This window comes from Cynocephalus volans, chromosome 3 (genome assembly GCF_027409185.1).
Source record: "Cynocephalus volans isolate mCynVol1 chromosome 3, mCynVol1.pri, whole genome shotgun sequence".
Taxonomy (NCBI): Eukaryota; Metazoa; Chordata; class Mammalia; order Dermoptera; family Cynocephalidae; genus Cynocephalus; species Cynocephalus volans.
This window is the reverse complement of record NC_084462.1, coordinates 34,898,919-34,915,836: the sequence shown is the minus strand read 5'-3', so window position 1 is coordinate 34,915,836 and position 16,918 is coordinate 34,898,919. Positions and strand designations below refer to the sequence as shown.

The 16,918-nt window shown below is 40.6% G+C and overlaps 1 protein-coding gene across 4 annotated transcripts in view; it reads right to left on the bottom strand.

The window, feature by feature from the left end:
- Window positions 1-16,918, bottom strand: part of HERC2 (HECT and RLD domain containing E3 ubiquitin protein ligase 2) — a 239,052-nt gene that overhangs the window by 190,559 nt on the left and 31,575 nt on the right. For all 4 annotated transcript variants that reach the window (XM_063091718.1, XM_063091721.1, XM_063091720.1 and 1 more), the window contains exon 4: window positions 9,281-9,418. In XM_063091718.1, coding sequence (XP_062947788.1) covers window positions 9,281-9,418 — 138 coding nt within the window. The remainder of the gene's footprint in view (window positions 1-9,280; window positions 9,419-16,918) is intronic.

Below are 16,918 nucleotides of genomic sequence, written 5' to 3'. Positions count from 1 at the left end.
CCTAACTTCAAATTATACTACAAAGCTATATAAACAAAACAGCATGGTACTTGCATAAAATCAGACACATGGACCAACTGAACAGACTAGAGTACTCAGAAATTTATCCACGTATTTACTGCCTCATGATCTTCAACAAAGGCCTTGAGAATAACATTCAGGAAAGGACACTCTTAAATAAATGGTTCTGGGAAAACTCGACATCAGTATGTAGAATGAAATTAGACCCCTATCTCTCACCATATACCAAAATCAACTCAAAATCTATTAAAGACTTAAATCTAAGACGTGAAACTATAAAACTCTTAGAAGAAAATACAGGGGAAACATTTCAGGAAGTAGGACTGGGCAAAGAGTTTATGAATAAGACCTCAAAAACACAAGCAATAAATGAAAAAATAAGCAAATGGGATTATATCAAACTGAAAAGCTTCTGAACAGCAATGGAAACAATCAACAGAGTGAAAAGACAACCTGCCAAATGGGAGAAAATAACTGCAAACTACACATCCAACAAGGGATTAACATCCAGAATATACAAGGAACTCAAACTACTGAATAGTAAAAAAACAAAAACAAATAATCCAATATTTAAAAGGGGCAAAGGAGCTTGTTTTAGTCCATTTTGTGTTGCTATAACAGAATACTTGAGACTGGGTAATTTATAAGAAAAAAGGTTTTTCTGGCTTACAATTCTGGGACAGTTACATCTGGCATGGGCCTCAGGCTGTTTCTACTCATGGTAGAAAAGTGGCAGGCAGCCAGCAGGTACAAGCAGATCACATGGCATGTGGAAGCAAGAGAGAGACAGAGAGGAGGTGCTAGGGTCCTATAAACAACAAGCTCTCGTGGGAACTAATAGAGCAAGAACTCACTCATTACTCCCCCTGCCCCCAGGGAGAGCATTAACCCATTCATGAGGGGTCCGCCTCCATGATTCAATCAGTTTCCAACACTGCCACATTGGAGATCAAATTTCCACATGAGTTTTAAAGGGGACAACACATCCAAACTCTAACATTCCACCCCTGGCCCCCCAAAACTCATGTTCCTCTCACATACAAAATACAATCATTCCATCCCAACAGTCCCAAAAGTCTTAGCTTGCTCCAGCACCAACTTAAAAGCCCAAAGTCCAAAGTCTCATCTGAGACCAAAAGCAAAAGTCCTTCCAGCTGTGAACCTGTAAAAGTCAAAACCAAATTTATCTGCTTCCAAGATACATGGTGGAACAGGCATTGGGTATACATTTCCATTCCAAAAGGAAGGAATAGGCCAGAAGAAAGGAAAAACAGGGCCCAAAAAAGTCCAAAACCCAGCAGGGCAGATGTTATGTCTAAAGCTCCAAAATAATCTTCTTTGACTCCAAGTCCTGCATCCTGGGCACAGTTGGGCCTCTGGGCCCAAAGCATCAGGCAGCCTTGTTCTCACAGCTCTTCTGCCAGGCATAGCCCAGTGGGCCACGCTGGTGCCTGCAGCTTTTCCAGGCCTGCATTGCACATTATCGGTAGCCCCAGAGTTCTGGGGTCCTGGCAGCAGCCCTGCTGCACTGGCTCTACTAGACATTTCCCTGATGGGGGCTCCAACCCCACTTTCCTGCTTGGCATTGCTCTAGTAGATGACCTCTGCAGTGGCTCCACCCCTGTGGCAGGTCTCTGCCTGGGCCCCCAAGCTTTTCCATAGATCCTCTGGAATCTGGGTAGAGGCTGCCATACTTCTACTGCTCTCACATCCTGCTGGCCTGCAGACTTAATACAACATGGACACCACCAAGGTTTGGGGCCTCTACTCTCCAGGGCTGCTGCATGAACCACACTTGGGGCCACTCCAGCTGGAGCAGCTGGGATGCAGGGAGCAGGTTCCCGAGGGGAGCTGTGCCCCAGGTCTGTCCTCTGGGTCAACCTAGTCCTTCTAGGCCTCAGGTGCCTTTAGGGAATTTTTTCCATTGTCCTGGTTATTAGCATCTGGCTGCCTCACTGCCAAGATAATGTCTTCACCCTTGCATTTTTCTCCTGCTCTCCACTTCTCTACTACATGGCCAGGCTGCAAATTTTCCAAAACTTTACACTCTGCTTCCCTTTTAAATTCTGGCTTTAAATCATGATTTTGCCACTATAACTCAGAGTAGGCTCTTAAAAGCAACCATGCAGCTTCCTTAATGCTTTGCTGCTTAGAAATTTCTTTGGCCAAATGCTCTGGTTCACAACTCTCTTAAGTTCCACCTTCCACAAAGTCCAAGGGCATGGACACAATGCAGCAATCCTCGGTACCAATTTTCTGTTTTAGTCCGTTTTGTGTTGATATAACAGAATACCTGAGACTGGGTAATTTATAAAGCAAAGAGGTTTATTTGGCTTACGATTCTGGGACGGTTACATCTGGCATGGGCCTCACGCTGTTTCTACTCATGGTGGAAAAGTGGCAGGCAGCCGGCAGGTAGATCACATGGCGAGAGGAAACGAGAGAGAAAGCAAGAGATATAGAACGGAGGTGCCAGGGTCCTATAAACAACAAGCTCTCGCAGGAACTAAAAGAGCGAGAGCTCACTCACTACCCCTCCTCCCCCAGAGAGAGCATTAATCCATTCATGAGGGATCCGCCCCCATGACTCAGTTTCCAACACTGCCACACTGGAGATCAAATTTCCACATGAGTTTTGGAGGGGACAACACATCCAAACCCCATCAGAGCTGAACAGACATTTCTCAAAAGAAGACATACAAATGGCCAACGGGTATATGAAAAAGTACTCAACATCACTAATCATCAGAGAAATGTAAATCATAACCACACTGAGACATCACCTCACCCCAGTTAGACCAGCTATTATCAAAAAGACAAAAAATAACAAATGCTAGCAAGGATGCAGAGAAACCCTTATACACTGTTGCTGGGATTGTAAATTAGTTACAACCATTACGGAAAACAGTGTGGAGATTTCTCAAACAACTAGATAAAACTACCATACTGCTTTGGATTGCGTGTCCCCCAAAAACTTGACCCCCACTGTGACAGTGTTAAGAAGGTGGGAAATGCTATTGTAGTAGTTGAAAGGTGGGCCTTGAAGAGGTGATTGGATTGTGAGGATTGTACCCTCGTGAATGGGATTGAACCATTCTTGGAATGGTGGGCGTGGTTCAGTGGGCCTTAAAAGGGGAACACATGTGGAGCTATCCCTCTCTCTCTGTGCTCCTGCCTTTCTCACAATGTGATACCCAGCATCAGGACCAAAGAAGACCCTCACCAGATGTATTTCCTGGACTTTGGACTTCCCAGCCTCCAAAACTATAAGCAATAAATTTTGTTTTCTTATTAATTACCCTGTCCCAGGTATTTTGTTATAAGCAACAGAAATGGACTGATACACATATGATCCAGCAATCCCACTACTGGATATATTCCCAAAGAAAATGAAATCAATGTATCTAAGAGACACCTGCACTCCCATGTTCACTGCAGCTCTCTTCACAACAGCCAAGATATGGAACCAACCTAATTGTCCATCAACAGACGACTGGATTAAAAAAATGGGCATATACACACAATGGAATAGTACTCAGCCATAAAAAAGAATGAAACCCTGCCATTCACAGCACCATGGATGAGCTTGGAGAAAATAATATTAAGTGAAATAAGCCAGGCACAGAAAGAGAAATATCACATCATCACTCATAAGTGGAAGCTATAAATAAACAAACAATAATAATAAGTTGAGCTTTCAGAAGGAGAGAGCAGAACTGTGGTTACTAGAGGAGGGAAAGGAGAAGGGAGGATAGTGAAAGGATGATTAATGGACACAAAACAGCTAGACAGGAAAAATAAGTTCTACTGCTATACAGTCAAGGTAGGCATCTATAATTAATAATAATTTTCTGCACGTCATGAAATGGCTGGAAGATAGGACATTGAATGTCCTCATCACAAAGAAATGATTAAGTTGTGTAGTGATGGATATGCCAATTATCCTGATTTGAGCATCATATTGTATACATTTATTGAAATGTCACTCTGTACCCAACAAGTATGTATAATTAATAGATTTCAATTAAAAAAAATCCTTAGCAAAATATTAGCAAGTATAATTAAGCAATACATAGAAAGAATTATATAGCATTACCAAGTGGCATTTATTTCAGGAATGCAAGGCTGGTTCAGCAGTCAAAGATCAATCAATGTAATTTACCATATTAACAGGTTAAAGAACAAAAATCACATGATAACATGTCAATCAATGTAGAAAAAGCATTTGACAAAATTTAACACTCACTCATGATAAAAACTCTCAGGAAATAAGAACAGATGGGAACTTCCTCACCTTGATAAATAGTATCTACAAAAACCTATGCAAACAGTGATACGAGATAAGGTCCTCTTAGACCTACTCTACATAGTACAAAGAATCATTCAGAATGATTTAAATAATCATGCAGAGCTGATTCTACTAAGAGATCACAACACTCTTGACACAATGCCCTGCAAACCCTTTTTGTTACACAAGGAGAAAAGCTATGATCTGCCAAAACTCCAAGAAGGGCCCACTAATGAGGTGTGCATTTCTGAACTCCTGCTGAGGACCCGCATGCTGCAGCGTTGAGGGGGAAGTGTTCTGAGGTCTCCTGGTAGAAAATGTAGCAAAAAAGAATGTGAAGGGCTGATGGATGGATGAACAGAGGGACAAAGACATGGAGAGATCTCTCATAAAGCACAAGGAGTAAATGCCAGGGGTAGAATCTAGGTGGTGGGTATGTGGGTGCTCACTGTAAAATTCTTTCAACTTTTCTGTATGTTTTAATTTTTTCATAAAAAAATATAGAAAAGGAAGCTTTAGTCTAACTCCAAACAAAAGAAAAAATGACTTCTAAATACCTACAGTTCAATTTAATGTGTTTTTCTTTTTTAGGTTGAGACAGAAGAGCAAAAAAAAAAAAGGCGGGGGGGGAGAAAAAGGAATAGGTACTATTCTAAAAGCTACAAATTCCACCATGCAGTTTGATTTCATGATGACTTGACTAAAGAATATGCTTTAAATCCTAGATCCTTGGAGGATACCAGGTCCATAGTCGGTTCTGAGAAAGCTCCATACCTATGAGCAACCAGAGCTTCTGAAGAAAACCCCATTCATGAGAGCCCAACCTGAGTCAGTAAATCGGGCTTTGCACTGAACAAACAAGGTGCAGTTACGGTTCTGCTTACCCATCTATACCCTTGGGTATCTTCATGCCTACGTAAGAGGAGTAGAGGGAAATGGGGGGAAAGGAGAAACAGAAAAGACACCCAATTCAAAAAATCACAGTAACAAACATTTATCAAACACTATGTGCCAGGCACTGATTTAGGAGCTTCACAGCAACCCTCTGAGTAAGTACTTTGTTAATTATCCCATTTTACAGATGAGGAGCCCAAGGCAAGAGAAATAAAGTGAATTTGAGCAAAGTCTGAGATAAAGCCAGGATTAAAACCCAGACAGATTGAGAAACTTCTGCCAGTAGACCTGGAAATGGTAAAAGAAGATCTTCAAACAGAAAGAAAAGGATATCAGAGGAAAGCTTGGATATAAACAAAATCTTGAGTGCCAAAATGGTAAATAGGTAGGTAAATATAAAAGACTTGTTTTCTCTTTTTATTTTGCAGGTGAGGGGTAGGTAATTGCCTATTTAAAACAAAAACAAAAACAGTATTGTGAGGCTTATAGCATGTTTCACTTTTACGTATGACATAGCAGCACAAAGGATGCAGGGCAGATAAGCTGCAGGAAGTCATGGTAAGAGCTCAACACCACTCAGGTGGTATAATATCATTTCAAGGTGGACAGTAACAGTTAAAGATGCACAATGCAAACACCAGATATGGTATATATAAGCCCAAATGATCTAAACATTCCAAATAAAAGAAAGAGGTTATCAGACTGAATAAACAAGCAAGACCCAATTATATGATGCCTATACAAAATGTGCTTTACATATAGACACAGGCTGAAAGTACAAAGGTGAAAAAAAAAGCTACACCATGCAAACAGAAGGAGAGTAGTCGGACCAAGCCGACTTCAGAACAAAGAATATTACCAGAGATAAAGGGGGCTAATTCATCAAAATGACATAAAAATCCTAAAAGTGCATGTACTTGATAACAGAGTTTTAAATTACACAAAGCAAAAACTGTAGAACTGAAAGAAAAAATCCATCATTAACACTAGATTTTTCAATACTCCTAGGAAAAAAAGAGGAGCTAAGTAGCTAGCCTGCTCTTTATATCTCTCCATCACAATGGAGATGCTCCAGGGAAAGAAAAGAGACAGGTGGCTGGGTCTGATCTCTCTAGAAAGTTAAGACAGACTTCTTGGTAAATAAAGTACTAGTATTTGCTAGGAGACGAGTCTTTATCTACAAAATGATTTTAGCAAGATATAGCCAATTTAGGATTGCTTTTGGTGAACATACCTAAAATCTACGGATTTATGGGACATGGCTCCCTGGAAAAGGTTCCATAAGGTCTATAACTGTCTGGCTATAAAATGGCAATGTTGCACATCCTAAATGCTCCTCACTGTGTGAGGTGACTACACACCTCACTGAGAGGCCTCATCTCTCGCCCTCAGCCAGAAAGGAGGTGTCTAACACAAAGAGGACAGACCTGGGGAGCCCCACACAGCCTCACATCTCTCCCTGCTTTGCCCGTACTCCTTTATTACTTGCATCCTTAAAATTACTAAGAAACTAGGTACTGGGTAAAATCTCTCATTCCTATCAGTCTGATGTGATAATCCAATCTTGTGTGTTAGTTCAACTCCACTCCAAATAATCAATGAAACAAGTAGGCAGAAAACTATTTCATGTCAAGGATACTTGAATGACACTATCAACTTGATCTCATTAAGATTAATAGAGCAGCAAAATGTACATTCTTTTCAAGTGCACGTGAAACATTCAACAGGATAGATTATATCCTGGGCCGTAAAACAAGTCTCACCAAATTTAGGAGGACTAAAATCACACAGAATATGTTCTCTGACAGCAGTTATATTAAATTAGAAATTATTAGGAGGAGGTATTTGAAAATCCCCAAATATCTGGAAATTAAATAACACATTTCCAAATAATAAATTTTTTCCAAAGAAAAAATTACAAAGGAAATTAGAAAATATTTTCAATTGAATTAAAATGAAAAAACATTTCCAAATTTGTGGGATGCAGCTAAACAATGCTTAGAAGGAAATGTCTTAACACATATTATAAAAAACAAAGGATATAAAATCAATGATAGCTTCTATCTTAAGAAACTAGAAGACATAGAAAAGCAGATGGAAACCAAAGCAAGCAGGAAAGAGGAAATAATAAAGATTAAAGCAGAAGTCAATGCAGTGGGGAAAAAAACAGAAAAACAACAGAAAATAAATAAATGAAACCAACAACTGACTCTTTGAAAAAATCAATTAAAATCCAATTAAATTGATAGCTTCTGACAAGACTCATCAAAATAAAAAGAGAGAAAATACAAGACACATTTCAGCAAACTTCTAGCTAATACTCACTGGCCCTTACTACGTGCTATGCAACAGCATAAGCCCTCTGCCTGACCTATGCTAAGTGATCCTACAAACAACCCTATGAGGTCGGTACTATTATTAATCCCAGATACAAATTATTTCTATATATCACATTTATATATATGTCCATGCAAGAAATAAAAAGCCTGAATGTGCACAACAAACTGATAACAGCGGTTAACTGTCAGGAGGAAGGTACACTTGAGATGGGCAGTCAAATGGGATTTCCACTTGCTAATCTATAACAAGAAATAATAATCTTAATAATCTATAACACTTAATAATCTATAATAAGAAAATATTCATTTATGCTGTGCATATTTTTGAAAAAATGGAACGAAAACGCATCATTTAAAAAAAATTATACAAGATAAAGTAAAAAGCAAAGAACAAAAATATCATTTTACTTGCTCAAATAAAAGGAATAGATGACTATAAATGCCAATCCATGATAAAAAAAAAAAAACTCCTTCAACTCAAAAAGAAAAAGAAAAAAAATTTTTTAAATGGGCAAGGGTCTTGAATAGACATTTCTCAAAAAAATATACACAAATGGCCAAAAGATGCCCAACATCACTAATTATCAGGGAAATGCAAATCAAAACAATGAGATCTGCCTCACATCTATTAGCATGGCTAGTATCAAAAAAGAAGGAAAATCTCAAGTGTTGGTGAGGGTGTAAAGAAACTGAAACCGTTCTGCACTTATTGGTAGGATTGTAAAATAGCACAGCCACTGTGGAAAACAGATTGATGGTTCTTCAAAAAGTTAAACATAAAATTACCACATTATCCAGCAATTCCACTACTAAGTATATACACAAAGAATTGAAAGCAGGGATTCAAACAGATACTTGTAAACCAATGTTCACAGCATCATTATTCACAATAGCCAAAAGGTGGAAGCAACCAAGTGCCCATCAACTAATGAATGGATAAAATAAATGTGGTGTCCTTAAAAAGGAAGGAAATTCAGATACATGCTACAACATGGATAAACCTTGAAGACATACTAAGTGAAATAAGCCAGTCACAAAAGGACAAATACTGTATGATTCCACTTATATGAAGTACCTTGAGTAGTCAAATTCATAGAAACAAAAGTAGAATGATGGTGCCGAAGTGTGGGAGGGAGTTAGTGTTCAGTGAGTACAGAGTTTATCAGTTAGAGATAATGAAAAAGTTCTAGAGATGGAAGGTGGCGATAGTTGTACAACAATTTGAATGGTTTTTTTTTTTTTTTTTTTTGTCTTTTTCGTGACCGGCACTCAGCCAGTGAGTGCACCGGCCATTCCTATATAGGATCCGAACCCGCGGCGGGAGCGTCGCTGCGCTCCCAGTGCGGCACTCTCCCGAGTGCGCCACGGGCTCGACCCAATTTGAATGTATTTAATGTCACTGAACTTTATACTTAAAAATGGTTAAAATAATAAGTTTTGTTATATGTAGTTTATCAAAATATAGGGCCAAGCCCGGGGCGCACTCGGGAGAGTGCAGCGCTGGGAGCGCAGCGACGCTCCCGCTGCGGGTTCGGATCCTATATAGGAATGGCCGGTGCACTCACTGGCTGAGTGCCGGTCACGAAAAAAGACAAAAAATATATATATATATATATATAAACTTTTACATTTGAAACATTCCATGACCAAAAAGAAAAAGATAGTCCATCTATGGTATTTAGAAAAAGAATGTCAGATCAAGCTTTGCAAAGCACTGAAACTCAGAAGATTATAATACCTGGTTGCTTGCCCCACACCCAGCTCTCCAGGATTGATTTGGCCCTCTGTACAGGAGCAGGAGTTTCTTCTTCATCTTTTTTCTCTTTGTCATTCAGATCTTCTTTCTTTGTCCCACTTTGAGCATCAATGCCATCATCTAGAGATTTAAAAATGTTTAAATCTGTAATTGCTTTTCAAAATGCAACAGCCCCTTGTCCCTCCCAGAAATGGAAAGTTACAACACACATCATTAAGTGAATGCTTGATTATTCAATAAATAAATAAATAAATAAATCATAACTATAAAGGGTCCAGTGTGATTTAGTTAGTAATGAATGACCCTTTTATTTACTTATTTTCCCTGTATAAAAAGAGGCTTACTTAGATGTTAGAATCATCTAGTGACTGAACAAGATTGGACATTAAATGCTCCTGGCTTCAGGGCTGAGCTGCAGAGCAGCCACCACCAAGGACTCATTTGGATTTCCAAATGCAACAGGGAACAGCTTGATGAATGACCCTTTTAATAAAGAAACCCAAATACCACTCAAATTCTTTAATTTGATGTGTCTTCCAAGATTATATTCCACCAATTTCCTACTAGATTTCACAACTGAGAAATTTAGTCTTTGCTATTTACCTATTTGAATTTCACACTAATTGCTTTTATCCAGTGATTCCCAATTGCTTGTGTGTCCATGGGAGAAGGCAGGATGTGAAATAGGCTTATGATTCAAAAATCATTTTTTAACTCTATACAATGCCCTACTCCACTGCAAACTGAGAATCATTGCTATAGGGCATCAATAACACTGAAAATATAATTTTGGGAGTGTTCAGACACAAAAGAAAAGTTGAGAACAATGACATTAGACCACTGACAATTTAAAGTTTCAGTCAAGAACAACTGCCATAAACTCCTTATATAGCAAGTAAAGAGAGAACTAATTTAAACCTTGGAGTGTAAACACACCCTATCATAGAAAGCTCTTACTAAATAATTGTCTAAATGACATAATTAGAAATATATATCTAAATATGTGAAAGAGATTATATCACACTCAGATTACAAACAGAAAGGAGTAACTAAAAATTTCTAAGGAAACTGCTCCTCTAATCTCAACACTCTGACACTAAACGTGGATTTTTACATCAAGCAATTCTTCCATTTTCTGTGACACCAACTGTGTGCTCAACAATTCAATTTAACTCTGACATTAACTATCTGGAATTAGCCTGGATCCCACAGGTTAAGGGCTTAGTCCTTAACTGAGTCCGAAACGCTTAAGTGGCACCTCTCTTGTTTGCAGATATATGCAACAAGCTACTAGGCATTAAATACGATGGTATTTCAAAAAGTTTGTGGAAAGATTCACATTATCTTTTCATTTTATTTTTCCACGAACTTTTTGAAGTACCATCGTATAGATGTTGCTGTAATATGTACATTTTAAAATATTACAAATGTAAAATCATACAGTACCTCTAAATTAAGCATTACAAATTTAAGTCATAGAAAAATTCAGGATTGGAATCAGGTTCTCATCCCTCACTGTACATCAGAAACACAGAGTAAGGGGGGATGCACACACATATACACACATTTTCAACACCAACCCTGAGTTTTATCAACGCCTGAGGGCTGATTCAGTGGTTTAAGGTATGGCCTTGGCACAAGCATTTTAAAGTTCACCGGTGAGTGTAATGTGCAGCCAGGATTAAGGACCACCGGCACAGAAGATGAAACTTTACTAAGACAATGCAAATACAACTGACCAGAATTGCAAGGGTAATTTTCAATATCACAGCCAGCTTAATAAACTAAGGCCATGAAGAAGTTTCAATGAAATTCAACATGTATTAACACCCAGAATATTCAAACCACTTTTATACAAAAGTAAAAAGGTAATGTTTATGGCTCTAAAGAAACTTTAGAAAAAAAACTATAACACACACATAACTAATCAATACAAATCAGGCTTTGGAAAAAGTCATGAGAGAAGTGTCTAGGTCCAGGGAGGACAGCCGAGAGAGTCTGGAGGAATCCCACCAGAGCAGTGAGCTGGGTCTCAAGGACTGGAATGCAGCGTAGCCTGGACCCAAGAGGGGACTAGGAAACATATCCCAGGTGAAGCAAGAGCAGGGGTCTGATCTGCAGCAGAGGAGCACCTACCTTGACCTGAGAAACCAAACGCAAACTTAAATAAGTCTCATTTAGCCTCCTATTTTAACATGATAACACGTTTCTACTTTGTGTGAGAACAAAGTAGAATTCAGAAGCTTAAAAAATGAGATACATTTAATTCAGAAATCACATGAAAAAAAGTAGGACACTAGATAAGGAAAACAAAACAAAACAAACAGCTAATGTAAAGTGAAAATAAGCTAATGTGTACATATGGCCCAACAACTGTAAATTATCCTTTAACTCTTTACAAACAAGGGGGCTGGCTGGTTAGTTCAGTCAGTTAGAGCACAGCCTTAAAACACCAAGGTCATGGGTTCAGGTTCCCATACTAACCAGCTGCCTAAATAAATAAACAAACAAACAAACAAACAAATAAAAAAATAAATCTTTATAAATGACTTATGAGGAGGAGGCAGCCTTTGTTGTCTCCACATTACCAAGGTAGAAGCTGTGGCTCACAGAGTTCGGGTGAGACACAGGAGGCAGCTCTAAACATTGGATTCTGCACAATCCATGGGGTCCACCAACCACAGAACAGAGTCCCAAAAGTGAAGACAGGATTTTACATTTTTTAATGATTGAAAAATAAAGAAAAGTAATATTTTGTGACATGCTAATATTCTGTGATCATTACTCTTTGGCATCAATGAATAAAGTTTTGTTGCCACACAGCCATTCCCATTCACTTAGTGCTCTCTATGGATGCTAAGGCACCACAACTGCAGGGCCCCACAGTTACTATAGACACCATGTGGTCCACAAAGGTTAGCATATCTGCCCTTTACAGAAAGTTTGCAACCCTCGCTGTACACCGTGCAATAAATTTTATGAATAAAAAAGTGCAAAACTTTTAATTTTAAACTCAGTACACTGAAACATCATATCATCTTCTTCAGGGTGAAAAGCTTCTGACAGTCACTGGGAAGCAGACAAGAAGCATCACTAAGTACACCTAAAGTTTTATTCGCAGGAGCGTAAATCAGAACACTCTATATAACAGCAAAAGCAGATGAAGTCATTCGAGGTAATGAAAACAACCAAGAAGAATAATTAGCATCATCAGCTCAACGAAAGCCGGCACACTGGCTCCAGTGCTTGTCTCTCTTTTTCACCACTTCATGGCTCAAAGTTTACAGAAAGCAAACAACACAAACTGCCAAACATGCTGCAAACTATGGAATGCTGGGCAGAAGGGAAAGCCAAGGGGGCTGACCTTCCTAAGACCTCAGGCAATATCCTGAGGAGCCACTAAGGATGGGAGCAGGGGAGCAGATTCCAGGCACTTATCCCTGAGGATGGAATGAGGACTGAATGACCTCAGGACTTTAAGACATTCTTGTTCAGTTGTGGTGAGGAAGTTTGTACAAACCACCCAAAACAATTTATGTTCAAAACACCATGTCTAGGCCTAAGAGGAAGAGGAGTAGCAAAGAGAGAAAGCTCAGGGTACGGGGCAACAGTAGGAGGCACCCCCCCACCCCCCCAAGAGCAGAAGCTGTGTGCGGCTCCGCAGCCGGGGGATGGTCAACAGGGGCCACAACAGGAAGGGCATACCTACAACAGCCAGGACTACCACCAAGAAGACATGTGTTCTGCTGTTAAGAGGCTCACTTATGTTTGCTTTTTAGTTTAATCACTGCCTCTAAGTAAGCTTGCTCACTGTCATTTGCTTCTCAGAAACAGATTATGAAAATACCCATGGATAACTATTGTTTAGTCAGGGTTCTCCAGAGAAACAGAAGCAGGATGTGTGTGTGTGCACATGAGGGCACTTCAAAGAGGTCATGGAAAGATTTTAATTCTCTTTCAATTCCATTTTTCCACAAACTTTCTGAAGCACCCTAATATATGTTCATTTGGGGTGAGGGTGGCTGTTTAAGAAGCTAGCTCATGACTCTGTGAGGGTGCAAGTCCAAACCCTGCAGGGCAGGCCACAGGCTGGAGATGCAAAGAAGAGCAGTGCTAACGGCTGGGTCTGAGGGCCATCTGCTCCAAAAGTCTTCTTGCTCAGAGGAGCTCAGTCCTTGTTCCATTAGGCCTTCAACTGATTAGGTGAGGCCCATCACTTTCTGGATTTAAATGTTAACCTCATCAAAAAAATGCCTTCACAAAAACATCCAGAATATTAGACCAATATCTGGGCACCTTAGACAAGCTGAGTTGACATAAAATTAACCACCACACTAAGGGTCCCAATTAATCAAGTACTTTTTAAAAACATACTGTTCATGTTTCCTGGTAACACTAAAAATTTTTTCTGTTTACAAAGAAGTACAAGTACAAGTTTAAGAGCTTTTAGTTGTGAAAACCTTCTAATGGTACACAAACACAAGAGTGGCCATTCAAATTTCCCGACACTACTGCATTATAAAGATACAATGCAATATTTATTATTTCTAGCTCATTTTATTAGGAATCTAATACCAGTTAAATGGCAACCTCACAAACAACTCAAAGAATTTAGCAAATTAAAAGATGCACTTGGGCCGACCCCATGGCTCACTCGGGAGAGTGCAGCACTGGGAGTGCCGAGGCCACAGGTTCGGATCCTATATAGGGGTAGCCGGTGTGCTCCCTGGCTGAGCGTGGTGCGGACGACACCAAGCCAGGGGTTACAATCCCCTTACCGGTCACCAAAAAAAAAAAAAAAAAGAGAGAGATGCACTAAATAGGAAAATTCAATTCTCAAATGAAAAAAAAAAGAAAGCAACCCATCAAATCAATAATGGGATTTTTAAAAGATGGAGAAATAAAACAAAATTCAGTAAGCATGGATAAAAGAGCAAAGAGGCTCAAAGCAATCCAGCTGAGTAAACCGAAAGGGTATTCATCTTTAGTGTCCCGAACTCCTCAGGGAAATCTGCACAGCCTGAGTCAGGCTGGAAGCCACACAAGTCAGGAAACATGTGCTCTTACTCAGGCCACAAATGCTTATCATATCCCTGCTGTGTGCCACGTACTCTGCCCAGTGCTGGGGATACCGAGGTGAGAACAGGGAGCCTCCCCAAGGATCACAGCTGAGTACAGGAGTTGTTACATCACAGTGTGAGGGGACATGGGGGGCCTTAGCCACCTCATCTTGGGGACCTTCCCTGGCAGCTTTTTGCATCACCTTGCTCTGTTTTCTTCATAGCACTTACCACTGACACTTTCTTGTCTGTTTTTTATTGGTTATGCACAGGTAGAACGTAAGCTCCACAAAAGCAGGAACCATGCCTGGCTCACTTACCACCACATCCCAGCACCTAAGGTCATCCTCTCTGACAGAGGGGCCCAGCAAGCAAAGAGAACCAGTGATCAATGAGGGAATGAGTCACTGATCACACACCTCACAGAGTTTCCCAGAAGGGACAGTGCATTTCAGAGAAGCTCACTGGAACTGCAGTGTGGAGAAGGATCTTGCAGGGCTGACCTGGGGAGCAGGGAGGAAGTTCCAGGGCCACACACTACCCATGATGGTTCACACCCCAGCAGCATCACAGGCCATGGGCCACTGCCCTGAGCTGTGCTTCTCACTCACCCACTGATTGCTCCTTGACTCAATGGAGTTGTGCCTGGGAGGGGTAAATCTATTCATTTCAAAGAAGTACAAAATGAAGTCAAGCCAGGAACTGAGGGTTAGACTCTAAATGTGGTATACTGTTACACTTTCTGCACAACTCTCCTAAGTTCTGTGTACCCAATGTCCCAAAAAGTTTTAAATTTTATTTACAATATATTGTGTTTCATATACATGCGTATATACCCATACATTATCTCTGGAAAAATACCAAAACTATTAAGAATAACTGTGAGGAGGGGCCGGCCCGTGGCTCACTCGGGAGAGTGTGGTGTTGATAACACCAAGGCCACAGATTCGGATCCCATATAGGGATGGCCGGTTAGCTCACTGGTGAACGTGGTGCTGACAACACCAAGTCAAGGGTTAAGATCCCCTTACCGGTCATCTTTTTTTAAAAAAAAAAAAAAGAATAACTGTGAGGAGGGGAAAAAAAGCAGGTGTCAGGAGAACAAGGTTGGGAAGGAACTTACTCTTTACTGAAAACTCTCTGTAAACTTCTGAATATTATAACCTGGGAATGTAATGTAAGTATTTTTTAGTAAGTTAAAATTTAAAAATTCTAACTCTGAATTAAAAATAGATATGTAAACCAGCCGGCCAACATAAATAAATAAATAAAATAGATGTCATTCCTGCTGTAACTCCTCTAATCAAAAACGACTTACAGTCTTCCTGGTAGGCATGTCCCATCACAGGCCAATTTACTGTGGGAGTGTGGCCATCATTCAGCTTAGGCACCAAGCAGCTCCTCTGTGCCCAGCACTGTGCTCTGCACTGGTGACTCACGGGGACAAGAGGACTAACACAGGAACAGGATACTGACACTCTCCTGCCTGCAGTTAAATAGCCACTATGATAACCATCAACCTTCAAGCAGTACAGACTGGGAACCAGGCACTGTGCCATGCACGTCACAGTTTTTAACCACCTTGCTCTTCAGCCCATAGCCCTAGGAAAGAGGTATGTTTCATCCATCCCAATGTGTACCTTTTGCCATGTCCAGCCTGTCAAAATGGGGTGCATTTGTTAACAGCATGTCACATCATGGACACCATACTCTCTCTGAGTGCTGAAATGCACTGCCTACCACCCCACTCTGCACAGAGCCCTAGGCTTGTAAGGAGGGTCACCTCACAGCCAGCTCTGAGCCTGCACACCTCACCATCTCACAGCCAACTGCAAGGCTAGACATCAAAATGCTTGCCAGATTTGTTTTGGTGCGTGAGACTATGGTAAATCTTTGGATACGTAAAACTAGCCTTCCACCTGGAAGCAAACAAAAGAACACACCTGGGGTCCTAGGCAAGGAGCCGTCTCCACCCAAAGCAGGCAAGAGAGCACACCCAGGGTCCTAAGCAAGGAGCTGAGGACCACAGTCCCCTCCACCTGGAAGGAGGCAAGAGAGCATGCCCAGGGTCCTAGGCAAGGAACCAAGGGCAGTACCCCCACCAGAAAGCAGGTAAGGAGCACACCAAAAAACACCACTTCCACGCAGGTGGCCCACCATAGCCACCATCACATCCACATCCAGTGAGTGCACTGGCCATTCCTATATAGGATCCGATCCCGCGGTGGGAGCGTCGCTGCGCTCCCAGCGCGGCTCTCCCGAGTGTGCCACGGACTCGGCCCAAAGATGGTCTTTTTGAAATAACTCATGCAGACCAACAATAAAAAGGAATGAAAGAAAATAAAGAAAATCTAAGACAGCTAAGCAGATAACCTGAAGTGCACAAACATCCAAATCATGAGAAGGGGAGGAGAAAGGAAAAGGTATCGAAAACCCATTTGACGAAATAATAACAGAAAACCTCCTGTTAGGTATAGGGAGAGACACAGATCTTCAGATCCAGGAGGCTCAAAGATCCCCAAACAGATTCAACCCAAAAAGATCCTCTCCAAGACACATT